This window comes from Sminthopsis crassicaudata, chromosome 3, assembly GCF_048593235.1.
Source record: "Sminthopsis crassicaudata isolate SCR6 chromosome 3, ASM4859323v1, whole genome shotgun sequence".
In the NCBI taxonomy this organism is placed as follows: Eukaryota; Metazoa; Chordata; class Mammalia; order Dasyuromorphia; family Dasyuridae; genus Sminthopsis; species Sminthopsis crassicaudata.
This window is the reverse complement of record NC_133619.1, coordinates 443,103,952-443,126,822: the sequence shown is the minus strand read 5'-3', so window position 1 is coordinate 443,126,822 and position 22,871 is coordinate 443,103,952. Positions and strand designations below refer to the sequence as shown.

The 22,871-nt window shown below is 32.3% G+C and overlaps 1 protein-coding gene across 4 annotated transcripts in view; it reads left to right on the top strand.

Moving 5' to 3' along the window:
- UBR3 (ubiquitin protein ligase E3 component n-recognin 3) overlaps window positions 1–22,871 on the top strand; it is a 280,583-nt gene that overhangs the window by 80,286 nt on the left and 177,426 nt on the right. For all 4 annotated transcript variants that reach the window (XM_074303157.1, XM_074303159.1, XM_074303158.1 and 1 more), the window contains exons 7-8: window positions 13,466–13,596; window positions 16,357–16,585. In XM_074303157.1, the coding sequence (XP_074159258.1) occupies window positions 13,466–13,596; window positions 16,357–16,585 (360 nt within the window). The remainder of the gene's footprint in view (window positions 1–13,465; window positions 13,597–16,356; window positions 16,586–22,871) is intronic.

Here is a 22,871-nt window from a genome sequence, read left to right as displayed (position 1 = left end):
ATTGAATTATTAAATAAAATTAGAAGTTCGGTTTTATGGGAAAAAAACCCACTAAAATAGATGAATCATTGGTATATATATATTGTGTGTGTGTGTGTGTGTGTGTGTGTGTGTGTGTGTGTGTGTGTGTATTATGGGCCAGAAGTTGAAACAAAGTGCTAAGTCACTGGAATTGATAGAGACCATGCATATGTATTTAGTACTTATTAGAGTTCACACCTTTAAGAGAGCATATATAAGGAGGAGCTCCCACAAGCTCACAGAAAAGCACAAGCCCATTCTCAGAGGTGGAGTCAGATTCATTCCATTTTCTACTTTTGGGCTGGCTGGAGGCTTTGGATTCAGTGGAAGAGAGGCTGAAGCTGGAAGAGACAAAGGACTAGTGGCAAATGCTCTCAGAACCAAGGAGAAAGATAGGCCTCTAAGAAAGCTAATCCTGGCTATTTTGAAGGAGTCAATGAAAGATTTGGACTTTAATCCCTGACTGCATTGGGGGTTATTATTACATTGAACTGAAATGAAAACTGCTCCCAGAAAACATTACAATTTGGAGAAGAACATTACATATATATATATAATATATACGTATATATATATATATATATATATATATATATATATATATATATATGTATATATGTATATATATGTATATATATATATATATTATATATATTTAAAAGAAAGGACAACCAAATCACTAGTATCAAAAATAAAAAGGGAGACTACCACTAATGAGGTGAAATCAAAACAATTATTAGGAGTTTATTTTGCTCAATTATATGAAAAATTTAACAAATGAAATGGAAGAATGATTAGAAAAATAAACTGCCTATATTGACAGAAGAGGAAGTAGAATATTTTAAATCTATTTTAGAAAAATAAACAGGCCAAAATGAGTTTCATATGAAAAAAAGAATTGGGACTAAGATAGATTTACCAAGTGAATTTTACCAAACTTTTTTTTTTTTTTTCCAGATGTTAGATAAATTATTTGGGATCTTAGGCAAAGAAGGAGTCCTACCAAATTCCTTTTATGAATATGATACTTAAAAACCAGGAAGAGCCAAAAGAAAGGATGAAAATTACAGATAAATTTTATTAATATGGATGCAAAAATCCTAAATAAAATACTAAGTAGGATGGTAGCTGGGTGGTTCAATGGATATTCCACTACCCGAATTCAATTTGACTTTAGACACTTCCTACCTGACCATGTCACTTAATCTTAATCACTTCAAAAAAAACCCAAAAAACAAAACAATAGGAGGCTACAATGATGTATCACACAAATTATACATTGTGATGAAGTTAGATTTATATCAGGAAAGCAGTTAATTAGATCAATTAAAAAAAGTAACAAAGATTATATGATTATATCAGGAAATGCAGAAAAACTTTGAGAACTTAAATACAACACTCATTCTTTTTAAAAAAAACACTGGAAACGTGGCAGCTGGGTGGTGCAGTGGATAGAGCCCTGAAGTCAGGAGGACCTGAGTTCAAATCTGGTCTCAAACACTTAATACTTCTTAGCTGTGTGACCTTGGGCAAGTCACTTAACTCCAATTGCTTCAGCAAAAAAAAAAAAACAAAAACAAAAAAAAAACCCAAAACAAAACAAAACATTGGAAAGCATAGATATAAGTTGATTTTTCCTTAAAGTGATTAGAGGCATTTTCTTAAAACCATCTGGATAAGCTAGAAGCCTTCCCAGTAAGATCAGCAGTATAAGAAGGATGTCCATTATCACCAGTTTTATGCAATATTGTATTAGAAATGTTATCAAAATTTTTAGAATTGTCAATAGGGTAACAAAACATATTTCCTTTTGCAGGTGATATGGCCTAGAAATTCAACTAAAAAGTTGAAACAATAATTTTAATCAAGTAACAATATAAAACATCTACATAAATCATCAAAATTTATATATATCATTAACAAAACACTGCAAAAATAAATGTACCCCATTTAAAATAACTAGACACCATAAAATACCAGAGAGTATAAGACAAATCCAGAAAGTACATGAAAATAATTTAAAAAAATTTTTTTATATAAAAATAAAATCAGATTTAAATAAGTAAAGACATATTCATTGTTCATGGATGGATAGAGCTAGTATAATGAAAATTACATTTTTTACCTAAAAATTTAGTCAATGCCATTCCATCTTAACTACCAAAAATTATCTTAATTGAGGTAGAAAAATAATAAAATTCATTTGGAAGAATAAATGATAAAGAATATCAAAGGAATTAATGAAAAAATGTAAAGGTATCAGTTCCACATCTTACTTAAACTATTATCAGATGGTAATTATCAAACTATCTGGTACTGGCTAATATAATGGTAGATCACTGGAACAGAGTAGACATACAATATATTGCAGTAAATAATCATAGTAATTTGTTTGATATGTATAAAGATTTAAGCTTGTGGATTAGGAATTCAGTATTTGACAAAAAAAAATGTTGGGAAAATTAGAATGATGTCTGGCAGGAACTGGATATAGATTGATACCTTACTATTTCCAAAATAAGGTTAATATAGATATGTGATCTATATATAAAGGGAGATCTCATAAGTAAATCAGAAGAACATGGAACATAATACCTATAAGATATATGGATGGGAAAGAAATTTAAGAATAATCAAGAGAAAAAAAAAAGAAAAAAAAAGAATAATCAAGAGATTGAGAGTATTTTAAGATGTAAAATGGATAATTTTGATTACGCTGAATTAAAAAGGCTTTGTACAAGTAAAAGCAATATAGCCAAGATTAAAGAAAAACAGAAAATTGAGGGAAATATTTATAGACATTTTCTCAGATAAAGGTCTCTTATCTCAGATATATAAATAACTCTGTCAAATTTATAAGAATATGAGTCATTCCTCAATTGATAAATGATCAACAGATATGAACAGGCTGTGGTTTTTGTTTTTTTTTTATGAAGAAATAAGAGCTATCTAAATTTGTGAAAAAATTCTCTGCATTATTATTGACTAGAGAAATTCGAGTTAAAACAACTTTGAGCTATCAAATTGGCTAACATGTTAGAAGGGGATAATGACAATGTTGGAAAAGATGTGCAAAAAATGGGACACTAATATACTGTTGATGGAATTGTGAACTAATCCAGCCATTTTGGATAACAGTTTGGGAATTATGCTCAAAGAATTATACAAGTGTGTTTACCCATTAATCTAACACTATTAGGTCTGTTTTCCAAGATGATCAGGAAGAAAGGAAAAGAATCTATATTTAAAAAAATATTTGTAACAGTTCTTTTTGTTATATCAACCTGGGCATGGTTTAACAAATTGTGATTATATAACTTATGAAATAATACTGTTGTAAGAAATGATGAGCAGGCTGATTTTTAGAAAAACATGGACAGATTTGCATGAAATAACAAGTAAAATAAAAAGAAACAACAATGTTTTATATAGTAGCATCAATATTATTTGAAGAATAACTGTGAATGACTAAATTATTCTGTTATAAATACACCAATTATAAAGGCCCATCAAGGAAAATGCTATCCACCTTCAGTGAAACAGCTGAAAAATAGAAGTAAGCATAGTATGTCCTTTACTAAACTCACATAAATGCTAACGGAACACATAAGAATCAATTGCTTAAAGAAACACAACATGGGTCTTTGCATTGTCCCTTCCATTTTATTTATAATAAATTCCTTGTTCCTTGATTATTATTATTATTATTATTATTATTATTATTATTATTATTATTTTTTTTTTTGCTGAGGCAATTGGGGTTAAATTACTTTTCCAGGGTCACACAGCTAGGAAGTGTTAAGTGTCTAAGGTCACATTTGAACTCAGGCCCTCCTGACTTCAGGGCTGGTGCTCTATCCACTGAGCCACCTAGCTGCCCCTTAATCGGGGGTTTTTACTGGTGGCACAGTGGATAGTGTTGATTTTGCAGTCAGAAGACCTCAGTTCACATCTAGCCTGAAATACTAGCTGTGTGACTTTGGGGTAAATCCCTTAACCTTTTTGCCTTAATTTCTCTAACTGTAAGGTGAGGATAATAATAGCACCTAACCCATAAGTTTGTTCTGAAGATCAAATGACACAATATTTGTAAAAAGTACTTAGCACAGTGTCTGGCACATATTAGGTACTATCTTCTTCCCCAAATTTTTTCTGATATGGAATCTGTTTGCTGTATTCCATAGCTTCTATATATTCCTTTTTATTTCTCTTTTAAAATGACCACTTTTGGATTTATTTTGCCTTTCTTAAAATTTTTAATCAAGTCTCTTATCTCAGTACAGATGCTTCTGAGATCTGTATATCCAGCCCTAGCGACATCTTGACTGATTGCTTCATAAGTATTTGAAACTCAAAATATCCAAAACAGAATCCATTATCTTTTCTCCAACTTTGACCATCTTCTCAGCTTTTTTATTTTTTATTTAAAATTTTTTTTTCATGATTCTTTTTTAAAAATTTATTATAGCTTTTTATTTACAAGTTATATGCATGGGTAATTTTACAGCATTGACAATTGCCAAACCTTTTGTTCCAATTTTTCCCCTCCTTCCTCCCACCCCCTCCCCAAGATGGCAGATTGACCAATACATGTTAAATATGTTAAAATGTAAATTAAATACAATATATATATATATATATATATATATATATATATATATGTACACACACACACACACACACACACACACACACACACACACACACACACACATATATATGTATATCCATACAGTTATTTTGTTGTACAAAAAGAATCAGACTTTGAAATAGTGTACAATTAGCCTGTGAAGGAAATGCAGGCGGACAAAAATAGAGGGGTTGGGAATTCTATGTAGTGGTTCATAGTCAACTCCCAGAGTTCTTTCACTGGGTATAGCTGGTTCAGTTCATTACTGCTGTATTGGAACTGATTTGGTCATCTCATTGTTGAAGAGAACCACGTCCATCAGAATATAGTATTGTTGTTGGAAGTATACAACGATCTCCTGGTCCAGAACAATAATATTCCATAACATTCATATACCACATATACCACAATTTATTCAGCTCTTCTCCAACTGATGGGCATCCACTCAGTTTCCAGTTTCTGGCCACCACAAAGAGGGCTGCCACAAACATTCTTGCACATACAGGTCCCTTTCCCTTCTTTAAAATCTCTTTGGGATACAAACACAGTAGTAACACTTCAGCTTTTTTATTTTTAAGGCCACCACCATCCTTCCTGTTATCCTAGTTTCTTCCAGTCTTTACTTTTCATCCACTCTACAAATGTATTTTGTTGTTAGGTTTTATCATTTTTCTCTTTGTAACATTTGTAATATATATCCCCTTCACTCTCCTCATAAATTCTATTTGAGTCCTCTCATTACTACTTACCTGGAAAATTGCAGTAGCCTTCTGATTAGTCTTTCTGCCTCAAGTTTCTCCATACTCCTGTCTATCCTTTACTCAGCTACCAAAGTGATCTTCCCAAAATACAGGTGCTATCATGTCACTTTTCTCTTTGTTAAGCTCTAGCTATTTCCTATTACTTCCAAGATCAAATGTAAAATCCATCTTTTGGTATTTAAAGTCCTTCATAACCCCTTAAATTTCCTTTCTCTCTTTCTAGTTTTCTTATACTTAATTTCCCTTTATGAACTCCAAGTTCCAGCTACACTTATTTCTTCTTTGTCCCTCATCTTCCATCTCCCAACTAAATTTATTTGCATTGGTTGTCCAACATGTATAAATATTGTTCTTTATCTTCTACTCCTATCTTCTCTGGATATCTTCAAGATATATTTTCCATTTATACTTATATATGGAATATGTACCATAATTACTTAAACATTAACATTAGAGTGAGAACACCTTACAAGCATGGATGATGTTTTTGCCCTTTTTATTTGTATTCTCAGTACTTGATGTATAGAGTAAATGCAAAATAAATATATGACATTGCATAACAATATTGAAATATTGGGCTATAAATATTTTATAAATTTATTCTTAGGTTGCTGAAAATTAGAAACTGATTATACTGATTATTTCTACTATAGTTTGCTTAAACTAAGGGGATAATGAAATGATAAAGGATTTTTTTTTTCTGTAGCTAAATTCACTATTAGATCATGAAGTTTTACATAATCAAAAATTTATGCTTGGCTTTATTCTTCTTTGATTTTGATTGAACTTGTCAACATTTCATACACAAAGATTGGTAACACTATTAAATTCATAGAATGTTTTGTATAAGTATCAGAGTATGTATCTTATGTGTATAATATTGAGATTATTAAGCATAATAGTTTTACGTCCCCTCCCTATTCCATTTCTGCCCAAACCACATGAACAATAAATTTTGTTGTGTGAAGTTTTGAACTATGTGAAGTATATTTTATATAAAATAGATTGTAAACTTTTTGAGGGTTAGTGACTTTCGTTTTTGTTTAACTTATTACCTAGCACACAGTTGATTTATAATCAAAATGATAATCTTTAATGATCTATATATTGTTTTTTGAACTTTGAATTTTTGGCATACTTTCATTGATATTTTTTGTTTTTGTCACATGTGTTGTTTTCCTTTTCTCCCTTCTTGCCTTCCTTTGTACCTCTCTTCTTTCCTTCCTCCATTTGTTCTTTTCCACTATTCCTCCCTCCATTCTTTTCTTTTTCCTCTCCCCCATTCCTTTACACCCTTCCTTCTCCCTTTCCTCTCCCCCATTCTTCCCTCCCTCTTTCTCTCCCTTGCTATCTCCCCCCTCCCTTCCTCCTCCTCTCCTTGTTTTCCTCTCTCCCTCTCTCAATCCTTTCCTCCCTCCGTCTGCTTCTCTCTCTCCCTCATCTGATGAAAATCTGTTGGCATTTTGCTGCTTCCTCAAAATCCCAAACCCTGTTTTCATTCCTCCCTAAGTCCCTCTATTTCTTGATCCTCAGTTCTTTCCCAGGCTGTTCACTAATTATACTTCCCTTATCCATTTTGATTCCTTGATTGAACTACTTCAATTTTATAACTGATTCTTTTTTTTTACTTCATTTTAAAAATTAATTTTATAATTATAACTTTTTTTTGACAGTACATATGCATGGGTAATTTTTTACATTATCCCTTGCACTCACTTCTGTTCCAAATTTTCCCTTCCTTCTCTCCACCCCCTCCCCTAGATGGCAGGCAGTCCCATACATGTTAAATGTGTTATAGTGTATCCTAGATACAATATATGTGTGCAGAAACGAATTTCTTGTTTCACCAGAAAAATTGGATGCAGAAGGTAAAAATAACCTTGGAAGAAAAACAAAAATGCAAACAGTTTACACTCATTTCCCAGTGTTCTTTCTCTGGGTGTAGCTGATTCTGTCCATCACTGATCAATTGGAACTGAATTAGATCTTCTCTTTGTCAAAGATATCCACTTCCATCAGAATACACCCTCATATTGTTGTTGAAGTGTATAATGATCTCCTGGTTCTGCTCACTTCACCCAACCATTCTTCAGTTGATGGGCATCCATTCATTTTCCAGTTTCTAGCCACTACAAAAAGGGCTGCCAATAACTGCTCCTTAACATAACCTAAATATATCCTCAACTGTACCCTTACTATGGCAGGGCATTCCTTTTATACTTCTTGTTCTAGTGAGTAATTAATTAATTATTTTACTCACCACAGATGAAAAAACCTCCCATGACTTTACCCTTCTCACTCTTTTAACTTGAAATCTTGGTTAATATTTTACTGAAAAAATTGAAATTGCTGAGACACCTCCCTTTTCTTACTTCTTTATCTCATGTCCCTCACATGTCTTCTATCCTTGTTTTTCCTAATCAGATGTCCTCCTTGTCAAAGACCATTTCACTTTACATGCTTATGCATGTATGATGTCTTTATCAGACACCTCCTTTATTATTTGTACTCTTACTTATTTTCAATATTTCCCTATTTACTGCCTACAAACATGCCCATACCTCCTCCATCCTCAAAAAGCCCTCACTTGACACATCCATCTTTTCCTGATATTATCCCATGTCTTCTTTCCTTATGTCACTAAACTTTTTGAGATGTTTCTCTGTAATGGAAACCTTTACATCTTTTCTTCCCATTCTCCTCTTAACTTTCTACAATCTGACTGCTGTGACTTTTTCATTCAATTGAAACTGCTTCTCCAAAGTTACTAGTTAGCTTTTAATTGACAAATCTAATAATATTTTCTCATTCTTCATACTTCTTGACTTTTCTGAAGCCTTTGACACTGTCAATTGTTGCCTGTTGATACACTCTTCTTTTTAGGTTTTCATGACTCCACTATCTCTTCTTTCTTCTGTCATTTTGACTGATCTTTGAAGTCACCTGTGCTGGATGTTTATACAAAGTCAAATCACTAATGGTAGGTGTTTGTCCCAGAGGATCTGGATTTTCTTCTCTTCTCCCTCTATAATATTTCACCCTAATGATTTCATTAAGTGTCATGGAGCTGATGAGATTATCAATTTTTATAATCAATTGTCATTTCTGTGCTGATGATTATCAGATCCAATTTTCCAATGTTAACTTCTCTGCTGACATCCAGTTTAACATCTTTAACTGCCTATTGGACTTTTTGAACTGAATGTTTTTAAGATATTTTTTAACGGAACATGTCCCAAACTGAATCCATTCATATGTCCTCACCTTTTCTAATCTCCCTTATTACTCTTAAGTACATCAATATTCTCCCAGGTTCACAACTTAGATGTCATCCTTAACTCCTTACTATTTTTCATTTCCCAGATCCATTTTGTTGCCCAATTTCTTAATCTTTCTGAAAGCTCAGGTTTAGTTATATCATCCTCCTAATAAAATCCAAGGGTTCCCTATCACCTCTGAGATCAAATAGAAAATTCTATGTTCAAAATCTTTTATAACTTCTCTCTACTTCAAGTCTTTTTACATTTTATTCCTCCCGTGTTCTTTGTGATCCTGTGACATTTCTTGCCTCCTTTCGTCTTTCAAATCCTAGCTAAAATCCCACTGCCTACTGATTCCTCTTAGGTCTAGTGCTTTTCTTTTCTTGATCATTTCCAGTTCCTCTTGTCTCCCCCATTAGACCATGTTCCTTCATTGCAGGGACTATCTTTTGCCCTTCTTTGTGTCCCCAGTGTTTGGCACAGGAGCTGGTACATAGTTGGCATTTATGTGTTATTGACTTTGTCTTTCTTTGAGGAGATGAGATGGCAGATTGCTTGAGCAGTCTTCATAAAGAGAAAGGCCATTTCATCGTGTAAGATGGAAATAGAGGAGAAAGTGAAAGTAGGCACCTAACTCATAGGAGGTGAGGAAAAAGGGAATAGAGGGAGTCTATGGCAAATAGTTTGAATGTTTTCTGTAAAAGGAGGGGGGACTCATATGTTTGAGAAGGGATAAAAGAAGAAACCACTGTCAAAATTGGTATAGTGAGTTGATAAGGAAGGTATAATAGGTAAGGTCTAGTTGAGATTCTATAACATAAATTTATAATGGACACAATGGTTATGAGATTTTTTTCCACTTTCTTCCAAATGGACATGTATAGGCAGTGAATGGTGGGAGTGATCTAAGACTAAGGCTTAACTGGGTATAATAGGCATATGATAAAAGGCATAAGGAGAATGACAAGTATAAGTTTGAATTGTTTCACCAAGCAGTCAAGATAGAGAAAAGACATGGGAGTAGTTGATGCAGGTGAAATTGCCTGAGAGGGAATGGGAGATCATAGTATGGATGAAGAGTAGATATATAAGAGAAAGCAGAGGGAGAGATGATGTTTGGATAAAGGGATTTCAGAATTCTTGTATAAATGTGAATTTGTATACATTTGTGGATGATGGCTAGATTGAGGGTATGACCATATTTGTATAGGTTTGAGATGGGGTAAAGGAGTAACTTATGAGAGTCTAAATAACATAGATTGGAGGAACTGATTGGTTATGGTATTTGAGGAAGAATCCAATCAATCAAGTCTTCTGGTAGGAAGATAGGAGTTGAGGAGAAAAAAACTGTGATCCAGTTTATAGCATTAAACTCATTGAAGAAAGGGGGGGGTGTCTTGGGATCTATAGACAATAGGTACTAGGATTTTGATCAGGTGGTGGATGTGAAAATATCATGAACCTCAAAGGAAGAGAGGTTACTGAATAATGGAGGTAGGGGGGGGAACATCTGGAAGTGACAGTGGGGAATAAGGAATATTCCCACTCCTTATCCTTGACTGGTGTATTGAAAAGAGTAATTGTCCAGACTGTAAGAAAGTCCAGATTGTACTGGAAAGGGTAGTCAGGGAGGTTGTGTCATTAAAGGAAAACCAGGTTTCAGAGAAAATTAGTAGATGGAAAGAATGGGAGAGGAACAGGTTTAAGATGAGGGGAAAGTTGTTGCCTATGGAATAGGCATTTCAGTAGGCATAATGGAAAGATGGTAGGTGGAGTTAGGATGAAATTTTGTAGTAAGAGGGGGGATCAGAATGAGGAATCAGGTGGTAGTGTGGAGTGGGGTTTAAAATGTTATTTAGGAATTCAGAGTCATTAGGATGTGAAGAGAATAATCAGCTATTAAAATAGTCATTATTGAGAGAAATGCCATTCATCTACTTTATAACGATAGGTACAACAGGAGATGGGAGCCTTCAAGTCAAAGGGAAAGTTGATCTTGTTTGCCTTAGAAATTCTCCTTATCCCAGTTGTGAGATTGGTTTGACAACACATGAAAGTGACTGCTTTAGAGCAGTTGGAAGATACCCTGACTGGCTTCTAATAGCTTTTCCTCAGGAACTTATTGTGCTGAGTAGGAGATGGAAGGTTCAACATGGCTAGCTCACCTATGATCTAAGGCAGGGGTTCTCAAACTACGGCCCGCGGCCAGATGTGGCCTGCTGAGGATGTTTATGTGGCCCGCTGGGTTATGGCAAATGGGCTGAGGGGCGGAGACAAGAGTGTGAGGTTTTGTTTTTACTATAGTCTGGACCTCCAGCAGTCTGAGGGACAGTGAACTGGCCCCCTATTTAAAAAGTTTGAGGACTACTGATAAGGTCTTCTCACTTGAGGAGTCTGTGGGAAGTGGCATATATTCGTGTACAAGAACTTGTATAGCTTTTTCCCAGTCTGTGACCATTTTCTTTGTTTTTACTTCTTTGCTACTTTGTACAAACAACATCATTGGCTACCTTGGCATTAAAGCCCACCAGTAAGATCACTTAAATTAAGATAGTTATTGCTATTTTACTCAAATTTTCAGCATCATTGCAATTTATTTTTCAGATTAGTTATTTCAGTGTAACATACACATGCCCTCCAACACCAAGTATTCCCAGTGGCCAATTTGCTGGGTGAGATAAAATCCTCAGTTATTGTGATTTGTATTTATTTTTATTATTATTGTCTTATAATGTTCTTTCAAATGGTTATTAATAGTTGATAATTCTTATTTTGAAAACTTTTTCTTATTTTTTGATCACTTATTTATTGAGGGATGGCTTTTGGTTTAATATTTTTGTTGCTTGCCTACATACCTTGTATATACAGAGATAGCTAGGTGATATAGTGTATAAAGTGCTGGACTTGGTAGACCTGGGCTCAAATTTGCCTCAGTAGCTATATGACCCTGGGTAAGTCATTGACTATTGTCTGCTTCAGTTACCTCCTCTGTAAAATGGGAATAATAACAGCACATTCCTCCCAGGGTTAATTGTGAGGATAAAATGAAATAACATTTGCAGAGTGTGCTATTATAACCTAAAAGTTCTTTATAAACGCTAGCTATTATTACTAGTTACTGTTGGGAATAATTTTTAGTTTTTATACATATTTTAGAATCATGTTTTAAAAGGCCATTCTATGCCTATTCTTTGTAGTTTAAAAAAAATTAATAATTTTTTTTTTTTTTGGCAAGGCTATTGAGGTTAAGTCACATAATCAGGGTTACACAGGGAGTAAGTGTTGTACTTCAGGCCGTATTTAAACTCAGTTCCTCCTGATTCCTAACATGACTTATGCTCTCTCCATTATATCATCTAGCTGCACCAGTAGATTTATTTTTTAAAGAAGAAATGACTATTGTACTTTTTCAGCATCTGTAGATATCATATAATTTAAGATGTTTTTCTTTTCAGTATGAATATGCCCATTTAAGGTTGAATTATTCTTTTGTCTTTAGTATAAATACAACTTTATCTTAATAAGTTTTGAATAAGTTCCCCTTGTCTTTTTGCCAAGATTTTACAGAAAATTTAAAAATTGATATTGACAAATGATAGTTATATAATTCTCTTTATTTGCTTTGTCTTTCCATAGTTTAGATATTAAGATGTCTGTCTTAGAATGGAATTTTATAACATATTTTCTTTCTCAGTTTTTGAGAATAATTTATGTAATATAGGTCCATATCCTGTTAATAAAAAACAGCTGGGTCTTCTATATGTTAGTATAAGCAAAATTGATTTTTTTTTTTTAACAAAGCTTTTAAAAAATGTGTCAGTTGTAAACCTAAGGAAACCAAATCAGAAAACAAAATAGACACTATAAAATAGAAGTTTAACATTGAACTTTATTAGTTAATAACAATTAACCTAACTCTTGCAGTACTTTGTAGGTGGAAAGAAGACACTTATAAAGGTGGTCATTTATATGGGGAGACTTTCAGAAAATTTTATGTGAAGGACTAGAATTTAAGCATATCCTATAAAATGAATCTACTTGAAAAGAACTTTCAGGGCTTTAACGAAGAAGGCACAGAGATAAATTGTTTTTAAATTTTTAGTTTTCAGAAAAAATCTCTCACTTTTTTCTACTTTTATATAAGTATTTACCTGATATTAAAAAATAAAAATAATTAATTAAAAATGAAAAATATTCAGACCAAAGGAAAATCTTTAATTTGTTACTCGAATATGAATAAAGAAAACATCAATGACATTGTTTTAAGGAATTGTTCTTTAAGGAAGTATTAGTTATGTTGGTAATGACTGATGGCCTTTGTTATAATTTAGCATGATTCAGGATGATTATAGAACTAAGGGAAATTTTTTTTTTGCAACATTTGAAATTAGATTGTTTTAAAATAATTTTGAATGGTATAAGTTGGCTTTATTTTGAATGTTATTTGTTAGTTTGCTAATAATTCTGAAGAGCTAGAACTTCTACTTTTGATTCCCAAGAGCCAGATCATGTTTAATGATTCAAATTTCCAATTATGTTAAATTTTTTTTATATCAGTTTTTTCTTTATGTTAACATATTTTGGTTGAACCTCATAAAAGTCAGAGTGTAATTCTTAGTTATGTATTGACAAGATGTTGCTGGTATGTAGTTATTTAAATATTCTTTACATTAATGATGTAATATTAATTTTAATATAAAACACTTTAAATATATTGTTAATTTTAGGGTAAAGCAGTTTAAATGCTTTGAGGCCATCTAAATCTGGTGAAAAAAATTTTCCTTTTCATACAGATCAATCTATTATGGATGTTTTGAAACATAAAAGTTTTCTAGAAGAATTATTATTTTGGACTATAAAATATGAATTTCCACAAAAGATGGTAACTTTCTTACTCAACATGCTACCAGATCAAGATTATAAGGTATCTTAATTTTTTCCTTTGTAAATTTATACTCTCTTCTTTTCCTTTTCTCTACTAAGCATTCTTTAACATTTATGGTAGTATTTTAGGCATTGAGGATGCTTTATTGTGTTGAAGATGACAACTGATACCACATTTTAAGTCACAGGACACATGTTAACTTTTTTTTTACTGTTAAATTAGAGGGAATAAATGCAATCAAAGCTGCATCTTGCACACTGCTAGAGTTCCTGTTTAATATCTCCTTAGGTTGGGGAGAAAGTCCTTTTTGTCCCCATCTCCATGGTCAGATTCTTTTGCGTTTCTGACTCATTTCATCTCTTTAAATATAAGATTACTTATCTGATGTTGGTGTTTTGGAAGTCTGGCAATTCAGATTTATCTTTTTATTGTTTATTTCTGCTTTGGCAACAGAAAAATATGAAGGTTATAAAACTTTTTTTTGGTGCTAGGGTAAAGTTTATAGGTCTTACAGTTGAAGCAATAATGTTTTGTTAGATAGAACGTCATGGGAAGGAAAGCAAAGAAAAGAAAACTTAGAAAAGTAGCTGCCATAGTATGTGGAGGAAAAACAGATCAATAGAAATGTGAAGCAAAATACTGTGAAATTATTGTATATAATCATAATAGTTGAAACAAATTATTTCATGAAAGAATAAATTTGAATCTGCCTTCTCAAATTTTCAGATTAACTTGCAGAAAGTTTACTTGAATTGATGAACACATACATACCCTTTTAAGACAGTTTATATAGGTAACACTAAATTGTTTTCAAAATGGAGATTGTTTAAAAAAAATTCCATTGTATTTGCCTTAAACATTTTAGGTCATATTTAATTTGAAGAGACCCATTAATTCACTTATGTTTAGAAAAATGCTTATTTATATGATTCTCTGATTTTACTATTAGATTTGGCAGCAAATCATTTTATGTTTTAGATCACATATTTTCTTTTTTTCTTTCTGCTGCTTTTGTATAAAAGACTCCTTGTCTAGCCTCTTAAATATTTTATCAAGTAATAATTACATATTGAACTTCTATCAGTATTCAAGATTACTTCATTTTTAGGAGAGTGAAGAGCAGTGATGAAATAATAATACAATCAGTTCTTAATTATCCATAGGACTCACAGACAGCATGGATAAATAGAAATTCATATATGAAAAAATGTCATTTTAAACAATGCTTCATCCTCCTCCACTAAATGTTTTAGTTGAGTTATTAAATGAACCAGTTTCTGTTCATTTCATTTTTGTTAGATGAGTGAGTATATTTATTAATAACAACCAGTGACAGGAAGTAGGGAGAGGAAGAAGGATTGAATTAAAGGGACTAAGTGATTCATAAATTAGAGCAGTCTCTGAATAATTGAGATTTGATTACAATTTTTATTATGGGGATGGGCTTTTTTTCTTTATAGTCATTGCTTTAAATCATATTTTGTTAAATACATAGCTGAAAATATTGATTTGCAGTATTAAAAATACTACTGACAACTTTTATTCTTTAAACAAAAAGAAGCTCAGGTTATAATAGACATTCTGAAGGATTTCCTAAATAAATTTTCTAAAGAAATAGTTTTTTCTTATTTCTGTTTATTTTAAATGGAATTGTTGTTTAAGTACTACATGTATAATTCATTTACTATTCCTATAAAGAAAGGTTTCTTATGATTTGTAAATACTGATATTGTATAACATCATACAGAAAACAAACAATTGCCTTATACAAATTTAGGGATTAAATTAATATTTATTGGGTTCAATTAATCAATTTTTTCCCATTTAACTTGTGAAAAGTAAAATCTTAATTCTTTGGTATTTGTTATACGTATGGTACATTCTTCTCTGTGGTGTGGTTAAATTGTGGCTTCCTTGGTAGTATTCCTGCTGTGGAAGTTTTGCCTAATCCAATTTAGTAGGTGATTGGTAAATTTTAATTATATGAGCTAATGCTGTTTTCCCTTAGCTAAGATGATTGTAAATTGACTGTATAGTAAATACAAAAGAAAAATGTGACCATAAAAGTTTCTTTATAGTATTTGCTATATATATTTTTTAGTTCAAAAGATTCATATTAAATACCTAATATGGTTGTATAAAATACGCTGTTTTGGAGTAAGTATTAAGCACTGAATTATATGAAAATGGTTGATGAAATCAAGAAGAATTAGATGTGAGTGAATGACTGAACAACATATGAAAATAAATTAATTTAGAAAAATGACATATTGGTTCTCATTGAAGCCTTTTGGAAAGGAACTTTAATATAGTAGTCCCATTTTTAAGTGAATGATGTAAAATAAAAATCTGTAGAGAGACTTGAAGTAGGAAAAACAGATGGCATGGAGGCAATATTGCAATATTTTGTAAAGCTAGACCTACTCTCAGATGAAAGGAAAGTAAGCATATTGCTTTTTTTTTTTTCTTAAGAGTAATCAGATTGAACCACCATGCTGGTAACTTAAACTATACCACTGCTGCTATTGTTTGAAGTATTGGATTGGGCTTCTGATGTTTATAAGGTAGATGAGAGAAACTTACTGTATTGCATATTGTTGCTATAGATTTGTTAACAAAGAGAAGAGTATATTATATTCACATATCACAGTAGTACAAGTTGCTCAGGCTTTTTCCTTCATCTTTACAACTTGTAGAATTTTTTTTTTTTTTTTTTTTTACATTTTATATAATAATGACTACAAATATGTGCTAGGGAATCGTTTTTTTAAATTAAAAAAACTTTTTTTTTTTTTCCAGATTGCTTTTACAAAAACCTTTGTCCAGCATTATGCTTTTATTATGAAAACACTGAAGAAAAGTCATGAATCAGACACGATGTCTAACAGAATTGTGCATATTAGTGTTCAACTATTCAGCAATGAGGAACTGGCAAGACAAGTAACAGAAGAATGCCAACTGCTGGATATCATGGTCACTGTTTTATTATACATGATGGAGAGTTGCCTTATTAAAAGCGAACTGCAAGGTAAAATTACATTGTGCCCATTTTGTTATTGTAAATTCTACTTTTTACATTTTTATAATTTTAATAACTCCCACTTTGGTTTGGTTGGCATAGTAGGAAGAGTGCTAGAATACTTGAGATCAGCTTTTCTTAGACTTATTAGCTGTGTGCTCTTGGTCAAGTTACTTAATTAACTTCTCTTAATTTCAGTTTCTTCCTCCGAAATGTTGACTTAGATGATCTTATAAGATACTTCTTAATTCTAATTATATGATCATAGAATTCTTTATTCTACTTGAAGCTTTGCAAATCACCTTATACAACAATCCCAAGATTTACAAATATTTTCTTTATTTTACCAGGGCTTTGATTTGCCTTGGATTCTATAGTCAGGACATGTCCAAGCTGGGCAGATCCAGAATTTTTGCCTGCTGAGTGCAATGCTCTTTAGATTTCATTTCTTGTCCTTCCTTTTTCTGTCCCCTAACATTTACAATTTTCTCCTTGCTTGGAGAACTTCTCTTTCTGCTTTCACTTTTTTTTTTTTTTTTGTATTTCTCTCTTTGACAAACCTATATTATATTCACTTTTACATATGTGTTTTTAATTTATCTGCTATATTCTTTCTAGTTCTTTAATATATGTTTCTAATCTTTCTTTTTGAATTTTTCTTCTTATTCTTTTTTTGTTTTTACTGTACTCTTCACATATACCTTCTAATACTGCTTTTCTATCAGAACTGCTCTCCTTGACTTAAAGAAACAAAAGGATAGCAGAAATAAAACATGACCATTGAGCCTTGTTTTATTGCTTCCATATATGGTCCATCTTCTTGTTCTCAGGTTCAAAAACTAAGTTTAGACTTGTTAAGTCTGGGAGTTCAGAATATGTAAGAACAACTTTGACTTCATCATGGTGTAAAATGTGAGCATTATTTTGTAGGTCTTATACTTGTGCTTTATATGTGTGTTTAGCAGAAGCTAACAAAATCTTTTGGTATTCAAAATCCTTTCTAATCTAGCTACCTCCTACCTTTCCAGTCTTCATATGCCTTACTCTTCTATGTATATTCTTTGATCTAGTGATTCTGACTTTACTACTAATTTTAAATAAAAAGTAGTTGTCTTTTTTTGATCCTGATTATAGTTTGTTGTGCTGTGTTGAGCTCCTTTTTTTGGCTTCTTACTGACTTTTGGCGAGAGAAAGTCTGGTAGCTATGGATTTTACCTGTGAAATTTCTAGAACTTTTTGTTTTAGGATTTCTTTTAAGAGATGATTGGAACACTTTATATATTTACTTTGCCTATGATTCTAATAGATCTGGGCAGTTTCATTTATGATTACTTGAAGAAGTATCCAGATTTTTTCTTTTTTTAAAATTTTGTCATGTTTTTCAGAAAGTCCAAAATAATTCTTAAGTTAATCTTTGACCTTTTTTCCAGGTCTGGGATTTTTCTATATATATATATAATATCATCATTGCTGTACATATATATTGTTTTATATATGTGTGTGTATGTTTATATACATATACACACATATAATGGTACTTTTTCAGTCTTTAGATTTTTGTACTAATAGTTCTTGCTGTCTCAAGTAGTCATTGATTTCTGATGCATTTTATTTTTCAGGGAATCTTGTTATTTGAGGAAAGTTTAGCATTTTCTCATTTGAGCTATTCTCTTAATTCTTTCTTCCAGATCTTTTATTTTTATTTCTTATTTAATCTCTTAATTTCTTTTAGTTTTTTTAAAATTAATTTTATAATTATAACATTTTTTTTGACAGTACATATGCATAGGTTTTTATTTTTTTTTATTTTTATTTTTATTTTTTTTGTTACAACATTATCCCTTGTACTCCCTTCTGTTCCGAATTTTTCCCTTCCTTCCCTCCACCCCCTCTCCTAGATGGCAGGCATTCCCATACATATTAAATATCTTTTTTTTTTTAAAATAATTTTTTATTATATATATATTTTTTATAATATTATCCCTTGTATTCATTTTTCCAAATTATCCCCCCCTCCCTCTATTCCCTCCCCCCGATGACAGGCAATCCCATACATTTTACATGTGTTACAATATAGTCTAGATACAATACATGTGTGTGAATATCATTTTGTTGTTGCACAATAAAGTTTAGATTCCAAAGGTACATGTAACCTGGGCAGACAGATATTAGTGCTAACAATTTACATTCACTTCCCAGTGTTTCTTCTCTGGGTGTAGCTACCTCTGTCCATCATTGATCAACTGGAAGTGAGTTGGTTTTTCTTTATGTTGAAGATTTCCACTTCCATCAGAATACATCCTCATACAGTATTGTTGTTGCAGTGTACAGTGATCTTCTGGTTCTGCTCATTTCACTCAGCATCAGTTGATTTAAGTCTCTCTAGGCCTCTCTGTATTCCTCCTGCTGGTCATTTCTTACAGAGCAATAATATTCCATAACCTTCATATACCATAATTTACCCAACCATTCTCCAACTGATGGACATCCATTCATCTTCCAGTTTCTTGCTACTACAAAAAGAGCTGCCACAAACATTTTGGCACATATATGTCTCTTTCCGCTCTTTAGTATTTCTTTGGGATATAAGCCCAGTAGTAGCGCTGCTGGGTCAAAGGGTATATACAGTTTGATAACTTTTTGGGCATAATTCCAGATTGCTCTCCAGAATGGCTGGATTCTTTCGCAACTCCACCAGCAATGTATTAATGTCCCAGTTTCCCCACATCCCCTCCAACATTCATCATTATTTGTTCCTGTCATCTTAGCCAATCTGATAGGTGTGTAGTGGTATCTCAGAGTTGTCTTAATTTGCATTTTTCTGATCAATAGTGATTTGGAACACTCTTTCATGTGAGTGGATATAGTTTCAATTTCTTCCTCTGAGAATTGTCTGTTCATATCCTTTGACCATTTATCAATTGGAGAATGGTTCGGTTTCTTATAAATTAGGATCAGTTCTCTATATATTTTGGAAATGAGACCTTTGTCAGAACCTTTGTTTTTAAAAATATTTTCCCAATTTGTTACTTCCCTTCTAATCTTGTTTGCATTAGTATTATTTGTACAGAAACTTAAATATCTTATAATATATGCTTGGTACAGTATATATGTGCAGAACCGAATTTTGTTGTTGTTGCAAAGGAAGAATTGTATTTGGAAGGTAAAAATAATCTGGGAAGAAAAACAAAAAACAAAATAAAAACAAAAAAAAAATGCTTACAGTTTACATTCATTTCCCAGTGTTCCTTTTCTGGGTATAGCTGATTCTGTCCATCATTGATCAATTGGAATTGGATTAGCTCTTCTCTATGTTGAAGATATCCACTTCCATCAGAATATATCCTCATACAGTATCATTGTTGAAGTGTATAATGATCTCCTAGTTCTGCTCGTTTCACTCAGCATCAGTTGATGTAAGTCTCTCCAAGCCTCTCTGTATTCCTTCTGTTGGTCATTTCTTACAGAACAATAATATTCCAGAATATTCATATACCATAATTTACCCAACCATTCTCCAATTGATGGGCATCAATTCATTTTCCAGTTTCTAGCCACTACAAAAAGGGCTGCCACAAATATTTTGGCACATAGAGGTCCCTTTCCCTTCTTTAGTATTTCCTTGGGATATAGCCCCATAGTAGCATAGCTGGATCACAGGGTATGTATGTACATTTTGATAACTTCTTGGGCATAATTCCAGATTGCTCTCCATAATGGCTGGATTCTTTCACAACTCCACCAACAATGCATCAGTGTCCCAGTTTTCCCACAGCTCCTCCAACATTCATCGTTATTTGTTCCTGTCATCTTAGCCAATCTGACAGGTGTGTAGTGGTATCTCAGAGTTGTCTTAATTTGCATTTCTCTGATCAGTAGTGATTTGGAACACTCTTTCATATAAGTGGAAATAGTTTCAATTTCATCATCTGAAAATTGTTCATATCCTTTGACCATTTTTCAATTGGAGAATGGCTTGATTTCTTATAAATTAAAGTCAATTCTCTGTATATTTATCAGAACCTTTAACTGTAAAAATGTTTTCCCAATTTGTTACTTCCCTTTTAATCTTGTTTGCATTGGTTTTGTTTGTACAAAAGCTTTTTAATTTGATGTAATCAAAATTTTCTATTTTGTGATCAAAAATGATCTCTTGTTCTCCTTTGGACACAAATTCCTTCCTCCTCCACAAGTCTGAGAGGTAAACTATCCTATATTCCTCTAATTTGTTTATGATTTCATTCTTTATGCCTAAATCTTGGACCCATTTTGATCTTATCTTAATATGTGGTGTTAAATGTGGGTCGATGCCTAGTTTCTGCCATACTAATTTCCAGTTTTCCCAGCAGTTTTTGTTAATTAATGAATTCTTAGCCCAAAAGTTGGGATGTTTGGGTTTATCAAACACTAGATTGCTATTTTTATTCACTATCTTGCCCTGTGAACCTAACCTATTCCACTGATCCATTAGTCTATTTCTTAACCAATACCAAATGGCTTTGGTGACTGTTGCTTTATAATATAGTTCTAGATCAGGTACAGCTAGACCACCTTCATTTAATTTTTTTTTTCATTACTTCCCTTGAAATTCTCGACCTTTTGTTATTCCATATGAATTCTATTGTTATTTTTTCTAGGTCATTAAAATAGTTTCTTTAATTTCTTTTAGGTACCATATCGTCTTTATAGAAAATTAACATTTTCCTTTTATATTCTTTTTTTCAATTACAGAATTATACTCTCTGCTTTTATCTCTGTCTCTCTCTTTTTAGGACTCTCTGGATTTGAAGTAAGTTTAGGTTGATGTTTTTGGGTCAGTAATCTTTCCAGGTTTTGTTCCTAAATTGAGGCTTAGCCTGCCCAACCCAGTCCTAACTCTGTACCATGATTTTGAGTGAGGGTGGTCAGTTGCACTGGATTTTCACCCTGAAATTTCTGTGAGAAATTTTTACATCTTTAGGGTTTGGAATTTTTCATTTTTCAGACTTTTTTGGTAGGTAAAGACGAAGTTCTAGGGATTCTGGAACTCTGAGTTGCTGTTCTGTATCAGACTTGTCAGCCTTGGTCATTGTTAGTCCCTGGAGCTTCAAAATATATAACAATTCAAGAAAATATATATATTAGTAAAGAAATTATATTCACGAGTGTATACTTTTAATTTATTTCCTTGTAAATTGTTCTTTTGTTCTGTGGTTCGCACCTTTTTATATTTTATTCTTTTTTTCTCCTTATATCCCCCCCTTCTAAGAAGGCTATATTTAAGAAAGGATATATTTATGTGTGTGTGTGTGTGTGTGTGTGTGTGTGTGTGTGTGTGTGTGTGTGTGTATGTATATATATATATACATACACACACACACACATACATATACACACATACCCTGCCCACCCCCCCCCAACATACATATACACATATCTTTCTTATGCCTGCTGACTCCTTGCTTTAATTTTGCTTCTTAATTTGCCGTGTTGTTACTTAACTTCCGCTCATGAATCTCTCCCTTGTCTTCCTTTCTCACCCTTTGCTTCGCCATCCACCCATCCCTCCTCACTTATTTCTTTATAGATTTTGGAGGATGCTATATCCTTCATAGTATATATGTATATATAGCGTTGCCTATTTAACCCATTCCTGAAATGAGTAGGTTTTCAGAAATACGAGCCCTCCTCCACCCTCTAATGCCTCTTTGTCTATTCTTTGTCTGCACCTCATTTGTATAACATAATACTGTTTTTACCTTACTCTGCCCCAATCTTTCTTTTGAACTACCCTATTGTTGATATCAATCTTAAACACATTTTATATATTTCTCATGTAAAAAACATAAACAGTTGGTCCATATTGAGTTTCTTGAAATTTATCTTTGGTATCAACGCTTATGTGAAATTTCCCATTAAGTTCTGGTTTGTTTGATAGAAAGCCCTGACAATATCCAAGTTCATTGAGTGTTCATCTTTTATTATTCAATATTATAGATAATTTTTTCTGGATATGATATTTTTGGCCACAGGTCTAGTTCTTTTGATTGTTGGTAGATGTGATTCCTGGACTTGTGGTCTTTTATTGTGGCTGCTTAATCCTGTACAATTTTAATTGTAGCTCCAGCATATTTGAATTGTTTTTTTCTAGTTTCTTGCAAAATTTTCTCATTAATCTGGAGATTTCAAAATTTGGCAATAATATTTCCCCAAAGGATCTCATTGAGGTGGTGATCAGTGAATTTTTTCTGTTTCTATCAGTCCAGAATAGTTTTCTTGGATTATTTCTTCCATTATTATGTCAATTATTATATAT